At 42.7% G+C, this 10,664-nt stretch overlaps 2 protein-coding genes across 2 annotated transcripts; one reads left to right on the forward strand and one right to left on the reverse strand.

Annotated features, from left to right (window-relative positions):
- The first annotated feature begins 592 nt into the window (after positions 1–592).
- On the forward strand, positions 593–4,536 carry tnfsf10 (TNF superfamily member 10). Its single transcript, XM_056738193.1, has 5 exons — positions 593–787; positions 1,592–1,735; positions 1,958–2,003; positions 2,091–2,207; positions 2,724–4,536. Exons 1-5 carry the CDS (start codon positions 665–667, stop codon positions 3,185–3,187), a joined length of 894 nt encoding a protein of 297 aa, XP_056594171.1. The 5' UTR covers positions 593–664; the 3' UTR covers positions 3,188–4,536.
- A 990-nt stretch (positions 4,537–5,526) lies between these two features.
- Positions 5,527–10,652, reverse strand: msl2b (MSL complex subunit 2b). The gene is made up of 2 exons (XM_056738192.1): positions 8,534–10,652; positions 5,527–7,860 (listed from the first exon to the last, which is right to left on the reverse strand). Exons 1-2 carry the CDS (start codon positions 8,673–8,675, stop codon positions 6,236–6,238), a joined length of 1,767 nt encoding a protein of 588 aa, XP_056594170.1. The 5' UTR covers positions 8,676–10,652; the 3' UTR covers positions 5,527–6,235.
- Between the last annotated feature and the right edge of the window lie 12 nt (positions 10,653–10,664).

The raw sequence follows: 10,664 nt of genomic DNA on the forward strand, positions 1-10,664 counted from the left end.
AATGTTCTACTTTTGCTGTAAATTTGCTAATGGCTTTGGGTTGAAGAAGTCGTGTTGTGAATGCGAACACATCATTTTGTCATGTAAAATGATACATAAGGACCTACACACGCTCGGACAACAGGAAGAAACTCGGTCTGGCCGTTTGGACCTTGTAATTTAGTTTTTAAGGGGCCCACCAAAACCTGTCAACCTTATGGCAGTAACAGAATAGCTCTTTAAATCAGAAAGCAAAAATACGTCCAGCCCCACGAGATCATGCACAATACATGCAATACCCCCCAAAGTCCTTAATAGGACCAGATTGCAACCACATGTAAGAATCAAACACAGTCGCGTTTTCCACAACGTAGGCCTACACTGTAAACTAAGGCTTAAAACGTGCGAATCCTAATAAAGACGTTAGGCATACTTTTTTTGAAGCAAATTTTACAATGCAAAGTTATAGGACCTGATGCATTTACTAACGACTCAGGTTACAGAAAGTTATCGCACCGCTCAGAAAATCAAAAACAAAAGAGGATCTGCGTTTTCAGGAAAGTACAATGTTCACGGTTTCCCTGATATGCTGGTCTATGGTGCCCCGCCTCCATGTTTTTTTTCATATGTACAGAGAAGAAAGAATTCAGCTCAGCTTTTGTCTCGAGCTGCGGGAACACACGCAATGGTCATCATGACAGGCTCACACAGCATGCAGTACATCGGACTTCTACTGCTGGCTGCGATTCTCCTGCAAACTATAGCCGTGGCTGTGACGTTCATTTATTTCAGCAACGTCCTGTCGACGGTAAGGATCATATACCTTTTGCTTTTGCTTTACGTAAACGCAGATGCGTTGCAAAGTTTTTCTGATCGCTTTGTCGCGACAGGGATGTTACAGAATAAATGAATGATGTTTGCAGGGCTTCACGGTCGGAGTTGTTTGCAGGGGTTTTCGTGCTTGCATTCTGTTAGGTGGAAAGATGCCAACAGGTCGCTCAGTGGAGCTTGAAGTGCAAGTTGAGCAATAGCGGGACATTCAATGTGGTTAATGCAAAAACACATAAACAAAAAATCGAAAGCTCGGCAATAAAAATAAACAAGCGTAAGATGTTAATTTTGGCACGTCGGAGGTTATGATTGAGATTTTTGCATTTATGATTTGATAGATATTTTTTGTGTTTTTATGTATGCAAATATGATTATTTACGTGAAGGAAATATAATCTGAGTTTAAATTGTGCATTTACACAAAGTTACTTAAGGTTCGTTGAAGTTACGATTAGAATACATTGTTTTATACATGCAATGAAGCGATTTAGTACAAATAGTCTGATATTTATTATAGGAATGAATGCATGCACTGCAAACAAATATATTTTTATTATGATCTCGTTGTTGAATTTCATGTATGATAAAATGACATTTGATAGTTATGTTCATATAATATATAAATGTTATGTTTGCCAAACGATCGCGTGTATTTTAACTGGGACGTGAGGTTTATATGAAAAGCTGCGCTTTGATTTTTCAATGGATCGTGAAGCAAACGTTGTAATACTTAAAACCACACGTTTTAATATAATCAATATGACTTTGATTGTTATTTACAGATGAAAGAAACTTTTTCAAAGAGCAGTGTTTCGTGTCTCATGCGTGCCAACCTCAGGGCTATAAAGGGTGAGGATTTAAAGGAAGAGGAAAAAGACGACCCCTGCTGGCAGGTCACGCAACAGCTCCACTTTCTCATTGAAAAGGTATCGGCTTCAGAGGGGCCATGAAGTCATATAGCCGGAGACAATGAGCTCATTTATGACCAAGCTCGTCTTTCGGTTTTTAATTAATACAGGAATTTTCTTCATCTTTTAAGCTTAAGATACAAAGCCCAATAAGAAATCATGCAGAAGAATTTCTCTTTGTTGAAATGTTTAACTCGGTTCTGTTTGCATTCCAATATATGTTTTTCTTATGTTCAACAGTCCATGTCCAGTCGTTATCAGAAAGAAATTTCATCAGCGGTCAAAGGTATTTCGCAACCTAAAGAGCCAAAACGCATTAAGATTATTTGTTCTCAAATACAAACTTTGAATATATGTGTTGGATTTTTAACAGATGAAGTCTCCAGGGTTCTTCCCTCGCTGGTGATCCAAGACCAGGACGATTCCCCTCGACCCAAGATTGCAGCACACGTGACAGGCAGTTATATACCCGATACCGATAAGTCAGGAGGTGAGTCCCGTTTCAAGAAAGGCATAATGAAACCAAACTTATCTCTTTGATCTGGGATTTGTTGGCATTTACCTCATGCAGTTTTTGTTTCTAAATCGTAATCTTACTAATAAATCTTAATCTCTGAGTCCACATTCACCTGTTCAATAGAGAGAACAGTCAAAATAAACCGCACCGAGCTAGTGGACAGATCGGATGAAGTCCAAATCAGATAAAATTCTTCATAACTACACAGAAATCTTGAACAATGACTGCGTGCTTTGTTTATATGCTGGCTTCCTTGAAAAGAAGCTCATAAAACACTTCACAGCTTTTGTGTAGCGCAGACGACGTATTTATGATGTCTCTCCAGTCGCTGTTTCATCATCTCTCTACGGTTATTTGGCTAAAACAAAATCTGGTTTGTAATTCGAGCCGCGTCTTTGAAACAAACTGCCCCTTATGCCAAATGCTGAAACAATACGGCTTTTCTGTCAAACCCAACCCATAATCCTTGTATTTGGCTTGACAATGCAGGTCCACCGAACAGGAAGGTCTACGGCCAGAAGATCCAATCGTGGGAGTCTGAAAAGGGTTTGGCGTTTCTCCAGAACGTAGAGTTAAGCGACGGGGAACTGGTGGTGCCGCAGGCGGGCCTGTATTACATCTACTCGCAAACTTACTTCAAACACACGCTTATAGAAGATGAGGAGAGTGACAAGGAGGAAGAGGACGGCACGTCGGGCGAGTCCGTCCGGGGAAAACCGATGTTGCAGTACGTTTATAAAAAAGTGAGCTCGTACCCGGTGCCCATATTGCTTATGAAGAACGCCCGGACGACGTGCTGGTCACGTGACACGGAATACGGGCTGTACTCCATCTACCAAGCGGGCCTCTTTCAGCTCGGAGGGGGGGATAGAGTGTTCGTGACGGTCAGCAACGTGAGCACCATCGATATGGACGAGAAGTCAAGCTTTTTCGGTGCGTTCTTGGTGAGCTAGACGCAACAGTAAGACGATGTGAGAAACGCACTCGAGATGAATGACAAGACTCGGCTTGCTCGGCATTTTTACCTGAACGATCTTTGAAAGGCAGCCAGACACATCAAAACATTTGGACGTGTTTGCCGAGATGCGCCGTCTCTTGCCAAAACAGTTAACTGTGATTGATGAGATCTGGGAAGGGGGCAAACATGTGACGCTTTTATTGCTCGCCCAGCGTGTTTGATCATAAATCAGTTGTTTAGCGTTGGAATGCACCGCGAATGGAGCGTAAACTCATCAAGTCTGCCTGGAGGGGCGGAGGAAAGTGCGGGCTTGCCGGGTTGTTTGGACCTGGGGCGTCTGTCCGGGCAGGAAAAGGAAGGTGTGACTCAAAGCAAGTGTGCCTCGGGACGAGCTGCGGGGCTTTCAACCTTCTCTTCTGTGACTTCATGTAGCAGTATGTGTGAAAACAAATATAAACTGCTTGTTTTTAAACACACGAGACTTCTGTTTCTCGCTGTTTTGGCTTTAAGGCACCTTCACGTTTCTTTCCGAATCATGCATTGATTGTACTTGTGCAGTATTGTGTGTCAATATCTGCACTATTATCGTGTTTTTGTATTTTTATGAACTCGTGAATTTAGGACTTGTACATTAATGTGAAAATCACTGTGATGTTGTACAGTATATGGTTGTTTTGTACAGATTGTTTGTATGCACATTTACACCAGCGTAAACATTTTCACCATATATGTTGTCTGACGTGCGCATGATTAGACACTTTTAAAGGGATAGATTCACCTAAAACAAAACTTCTATCATTTATTCACTCTTAAGTCATTTCACACCTGACTTTCCTCTGCAGAACACAACAAAATATATATTTTCACAATGTTGGTGAATATCAATTCAAGACTCCATTGAGTTCCGTTGTATGGACACAAAACCACTGAGACATTTCTCAAAATATCTTCTTTTGTGTTCCACAGAAGAAAATGCCACATATTCAGTAAAAGCAAGTATTTTTTGGGTGAACTGTCCCTTTAAGTACACCTTTGTATAATTGCTTTTGGAGTTTAACAACGTCTTATTCAACTGCCGCTGTTGGACGTGTTTTTCATCATTGTAAAATATGTGCCTACACGCAAACATTAACTGCTGATTTATTTGAAGATTGTGTCACATAGACAGCATGGAATCCATTTTTGAGACTCATATCCAAGAATATGAATATATTTAAAATGTTTTTGTTATCCACAGGAATCATCTACTTTCTGTGCCTGTTTTTCATTTATCAAACCCATTTTATGTACAATCTAAAATATGTTTCCTTTGATTGCATCATAAAACTTTTCTCTATAACTCCAGCTTTGATTTGGGTTATCTATCATGCAGTCATAGTTCTTTTCTCTTCATTTCGCCCTCTTGTGGTGTATGTTCAAATATACAATGACTGGGCAGAAATCCAATGCATTACAGCACTCCATAGACTTATTAGATTACATATCAGACTATCCTTCAATACATCAATTGTTCTTTGTTAAACCAGTGTTAAATAACCTTAACATTCAATTTAGAATATTAATTTGGGTGTTTTTGGTTTTAAAGGTACTGCAGACACCAGTGAAAGTGATAGTTCTCCCATAAAACAACGTCTGTCATCACTTTGTCAACCCCTTGTCATCTCAAACCTGCATGACTTCTTTTGCTGACTACAAAAGAAGATATTTTGAGAAAGAATGTTGGTCACTAAACAATGGAAGTACTCTACTTCTATTGTATGGACACAACCAATGCTAGTCAATGGGTAGCGCTGATGTTATTTAGTGTTCTGCGGAAGAAAAGAAGACGAGAGGGAGAGTTAATAATTTCATTATGTGTAAACTATCCCTTTATCAACTATTTATAGATGTTATTTTATGTGATGCTCTGCCTGCATTGCAATTTTACTGTGAATTAAATCATTTCATTAGAAGCACTTATAAAATGTCAATAACACATCAATCTTCATGTTATAGATACACAATCACACATTGTTTTTCTTGCCTACCAATTCAGTCGCAGTACCAAGTCACGCACTCGCATATGGACGGCATATGTTTCACAGCAAAGCTTTGTTCTAACTGTAATACACCCTTGTAATTGTTTGCAGCGCTCTGTTAAACACCACAATGCATAGGAGCAACTGTTTGATTTTTTGTGACCCTATTGTGCAATCTGGTTTTGGCATACAGTCAGATCAATCATAGCATTTCCCACTCAAACCACCTTTTTAAAGGAGCCAATGTGACCTTCCGAATCTCAACCAGATGTCACGTGCAAACAGGTCATTTGTGAAATGAGAGACGCGAGTCATGTTAGGATTTGTCTTTTTTAGTGGAAATATGTTACATTTATATTACATGTTTTTAAATGCCCCAAGGGAAAAAAATAACAATTTGAGACAGCAAAAACTAGCACGATCAGGACGACAACATAACTTAGACAGAAACCGTACATACTGCATTTGTGTGACTTGCATCTGTAGAAATTGTATACAGCCGATGGCCTGGAAGGACCATAATCTATGTTAAGTGATACCCAATAAATACTGCAAATGTTGTTAATGTAACTTACAAAATATATCATAAAATGTACTTTCAATTGAAGTCTGTATACAAAAAACGTTTATAAATACAACCAGTCTCTACTGATGCTGTAGGGTACCATTTCATTCACCAGGTCTCATCCCCGAACCCCAATCTGAAAATCTTCAACATATGCACATAGTGTGACCCGCGACAATGAGGTCAGGAATATCTTGCCAAAGATCGTGCCACATAGATCACTTGTACTACTCCGCAAATAAAACTGGACCAAATCAAACACTTTCACCTCTTCTAACAGTGTGCAAAAGAACCGACAAAATAGTACAAATGATTTAGAGGCACAAGCTTCAGCAATAGTTAGTTTAATTGACAATGTGAACTGAAACAGAATCACAATAGCTGCCTTATCACAAACTCCGGTGGCACCGGCCCTTCGGTTTGGAACACAGGGTGATGGTTAAAAACTAACTTCCGGTGCTCAGTCATATCTCATGTCCAATGGTTCATCAAATCCTTTTTCTTCGTGAGGTCCCGTGGCCAAAAAAGAGGCCACGGGCGAGCCGGCCGCCGCGGAGACGTTGAGCATCCCGCCCGCCCCGCTGCCCGTAGCGTTTCGCACAGCGATGCTGGTGACGTTGATGCCCAGAGTGAGTCTCGTCTGCTCGAGGGCTTTCTCTGGGACCGCGAAGGCCTCCAGCTTCTTCTCCCCGTTGGCCATGTAAGAGTTTTGACAGCCCCTGCATATGCAGTCCAGACAAGCTTTGCGGTTCGAGTAACAGGGGCATCGTTGGCCGCGGCATGTAAGAACACTTGGGTTTTGGGTCGCCCTGCCACACTTGCAACCCTTTTTCTCCTGCGCCTTCTTATAAACCACTTTCGTGGGGCTCCCGGGAATGAGGGCGTTACTCACGATCCGTTCTTTCGTCTTCTCCTTCGACTTAGGAGCTCCCTGTTTCGATTTAGTGCATGATTTTTTGGGCCCGTGATGGTCGAGGGTCTTTTTGACATTTTTGGGGGGCACCAGTAACGTCTTGGCCACTTTGGGAAGGCTGCCGCCGTTGGGCACCGCCGCCATGTGAGGCAGAGTTTGAACGGGAGATTTGGGTTCGCACTTGACAGGGGCGGAGGCGCCCAGCTCGGGACCCCGGATGAAGGTCGAAATAGGCAAGGGTTGAATCTTTTCGCTGTCGCTTTCCGACCGCGAGCGCTTGCGGTTGGTCCGTGGGCCTCTTGGCGTCACGGCAGAGCAGGATATTCCAAAATGCTGAGACGTTGGGTGCTGGGGTGCGACACTTTCTTGTGAATCCCGCGGGAGCGAGGAAAGCTGCCGCGTGGAGCTGTCGACGGAGGCGAAGGGTCCATTTGAGCTTCCAGAAGGCTGGAGAGTTGACGGTAACAGAACAGAACATTGATCCTGGGTTACGTTGTCTGGCTCCAGAGTCCTGAGTACCTCCTCAACGCTCAAAAGGAGAGTTCCACTATCATGCTTAATATCCTCCTCTCCAAACTCGCAAATGTCCATGCTGCTGGTGCAAAGCTCCTCATCGGCGGCCACCGCCTCACACACGGGGATCTCGCTCGCAAAACTCTCCTCCTTCACAACCTGACTGTCCGCCGCGTCTGGAACATTACCTAGTGAAGGTAAACCTGCTGTCAACTCCTCTACATTGGTCAAACCGTTGCAGTCCTGAAGACCATTGACCCCTTGAGGACTGAGGCCTTGCTCCTCCGTTGAAGGGGACTGGCCCTCATCGGCGAGCGTTTCCGATGCCGACGATGTAGGGGACTGGTCTGGTAAAAAGAGAGAGAGAGACTCGTCCCCGTTGTCCAATGAGAGGCCCTCGTTCAACAGAGCCACTATGTCCGAGGACACTCCCACGGCGCCTGAAATGTGCTGGGCGAGAGGAGAGCGCGTGATGTACTCGCAGAGCTTTCTGTAGCAGTCCACCAGGATACATAGCTGCTTGTTTTCTTCGAACTGCTCGTAGTCTTTACACCAGCTGCACGATGGCTTCATGATCATCTTTTTCCCTTTACATGATTTACAGACGTAGTGCTGGCATGAGGAGTTGTTCGGGGCTATCGGATCTTGGAGCAAATTACCTGAATAAAAGAAAAAACAAGATGGTAAAAGCATGCTTGATCATTTGATGACACAACAACATGCAAATAATGTGTGCATAAATAAACACTTACTAAACTATACCATTTGTCAACAGTTAATATTTGTTTGCACAATGCACACTGTATAATGCAACAACAAGTGATGCATTAAAAAGGACAAATGCATTTGGTCATCAAAGGTTCAGCAATACAAAAGCGCTGACGTCTAAGAGTCACGTGATGTGGTTCATGTTAAATAAACGGCGTATGGTCAGCAGGGTCCCAAATGCAGCTTTTTTTTATAAACAAAGCGTATATATGTAAACATTTAAAAATAATTAAAACCTATTTTATAATAATAAAATTATTAATCAATCATTAATATTATATTTAAATTCGGCATCATGTTTTTTGGTAAATAAACGAAATAAAAAAACGATTTTACCATTGTAATTGGGGTAATTTAAACTCGAACTGTAGCAAACATACGATTTATATCTAATAAAAAAATTGTAATCAATATAAACGCCTCAGCTTCTGTCAATGTGTGTTAGCAATGTGTAGACTCAATGGGGGTGTGTCACGGTCGGCGGGGCGATCACGAGAGGCTGTGCGCGTGCAGCGATCAAGCACAAGCACGACACAAACATGTAATAACACAAAACGGACTCACCGCAAACAAGGCAGCCGAGAGACTGTCTGAAAAAAGGCAAGAGCTTAAAAATTTCCGTCAAAGCCTCGGGGTCTCGGGGATCGCACTGCAGCACCGACCGACAAGCTGACACGTAGAGAGCGGTCGCATTCACCGGGTTCATCTCAGCAGCGTCGTGCTAGACGGATCCAGTTCGGGGAGGAAAAAAGAAAAGGCTTCGGTCCCGCCAGCAGCCCACGTATCATCAATGCCGATGCACCCGGGCTTGCGATATTCCGTCGACTGTGAAATGCAATGCAAGGAATGCTTTACGCAAAGGAGAATTCACCAGATATCGGCGCACGAGCACGCGCAATTCCTCTCCGCGCATCGCATTCGTTAAAACCGCTCCATTTTATCGTTTGCACCTCTTCCACGGCACGAAATTCGGCCGAATCATCATCACCATCCACGTCGGTCCGAATCAAATGCAACGACCGATCAGTGATCCTCCATAAAAATCCCGTGATACGGTTTCGTTTTAAAATCCAACAACAACACGCTGGTGGCGCTCTTCACCCCACCGGGCCTCCGATTACCACCAAATTCAAATACAGAGCACCGATTAACGTTACACTCTCGGCCTCATTCCCAGCCCAAGCAGTCCTTGTTTGAGACGCTATTCCAGGGGTTTATTTATAATCTCGGTGCATATATGTGATCGGTGATAGACGACCGTGCGCGGATCTGAGCGCGAGCACTCTGTTATTGTCCGCCGCGCAGCCGCTGCAAAAAGAACAACAGGCCGCTTTTCTGTCTCAAATCTTCAGACGCACGCAAGCGGCTGGAGCTCGTGCGCCGGTAATTCACCATGCGTGCTCGCGGATTATTTTGCGGCCCGCGTGTAGCGAAAAAGCCGCGAGTTTGACGTCCGTTTGATGTTAATTACACCGGCCGACAGTGTGAGCTGCGGCTCCAGGATGTCAGGAACAAAAATAGGCCGCTTCTCTTAGGATTTATCCTGCCGTTTTCCGTTCGTTCCGTGGCGTAGAAAGCGTCACGTCTGATGAATAAACAAACGTTGTATCCACGACATAAATGCACGACTCATTAGTTTGAAGAAAAATATTCTACTATATTCTATTGCGATTTTGAAATGTATGTGTATTTGAAAAGGCTTTCCCCTCCCTTCCTCTCCGCATTAGAACAAGGAGGGGGCGCTGCTGTCAACATCTCGCGAGAACAAGGCATTCAGCGCTAAGGGAGTGGAAACATCGCGATACTGCGTTGTAGGGAGGCTGTCGTCTTGAACTCGCGAGAAGAGATCACAAACCCGTGCGGTTGATTGGTTTCCTTGGTTACATAAACGTTTTTTTTGGGCCGTGCCCCCTCGAGAGGAACGAGGAACAATTTTAGGAAGTCAGTTAACAAAGCATCGTCAATAATATATCCATCAATTATTTTAAAACGCGGAGACGTTTTTAAAATAATATTGTTACGGTTGAATGTCTGTGCTGAATATTATATATAAAAAAAGGCGTGCTCTGTACAAAAACAGTAACAAATATATTATAAATATATAACGCAATAAAAATGTAATTGTAAAACCTTCGCTTCTTCTGACGTCACACGTAAACAAGCTCGCGTCGTGTGCTTCTTCTGACGTCACACGTAAACAAGCTTGCGTCGTAATGAACGTTTTAAAAAGTGCCACAAAGTTAGAAATCATTTCTATAATTTCGAGAGTTTTTACCTGGCACAAATAATAAGGCTATATATAGTTTTATTTACATATACAGGACGCAAATTTCTGAAGCATTCCCTGGTTTTCTGTTTATATTCTAATACTTGAAACCTGCACACATTTTTAGAACAATTGCATTTGGCATTTAACTAGCGCCATCTAATGCTCAGTTGTGGACAGTTGCGTAACTTTGTTATGAAAAGTAGTGGGACAAAGACGACACAAAAAATACTTAAATCAATTGTTTCTGTAATAACTCGTTGGGAATGTTCAACGTCAGTGCGAAAGACGCATGACAAATAATATTGACACCGCCTTGAAGCAGGTTTGAGGAATCCGCTGAACTTTTCTACATTTTTAAATAGTTACCAATAAAAAGAAAACAAAAAAGTTATGTGGACTGCTAGTCTATAACCTCATAAAACCAAT

Source organism: Triplophysa dalaica, chromosome 23 (genome assembly GCF_015846415.1).
Source record: "Triplophysa dalaica isolate WHDGS20190420 chromosome 23, ASM1584641v1, whole genome shotgun sequence".
Classification (NCBI taxonomy): Eukaryota; Metazoa; Chordata; class Actinopteri; order Cypriniformes; family Nemacheilidae; genus Triplophysa; species Triplophysa dalaica.

Excerpts from the sequence above, each read along its gene's own strand:
- tnfsf10 (XM_056738193.1), top strand. The coding sequence starts at position 665 with ATGGTCATCATGACAGGCTCACACAGCATGCAGTACATCGGACTTCTA. Across the intron at positions 2,004-2,090 it reads AATTTCATCAGCGGTCAAAG|ATGAAGTCTCCAGGGTTCTT; the intron begins GTATTTCGCAAC and ends GATTTTTAACAG. Across the intron at positions 2,208-2,723 it reads CGATACCGATAAGTCAGGAG|GTCCACCGAACAGGAAGGTC; the intron begins GTGAGTCCCGTT and ends TTGACAATGCAG.
- msl2b (XM_056738192.1), bottom strand. The coding sequence starts at position 8,675 with ATGAACCCGGTGAATGCGACCGCTCTCTACGTGTCAGCTTGTCGGTCG. Across the intron at positions 7,861-8,533 it reads TCTCGGCTGCCTTGTTTGCG|GTAATTTGCTCCAAGATCCG; the intron begins GTGAGTCCGTTT and ends TCTTTTATTCAG.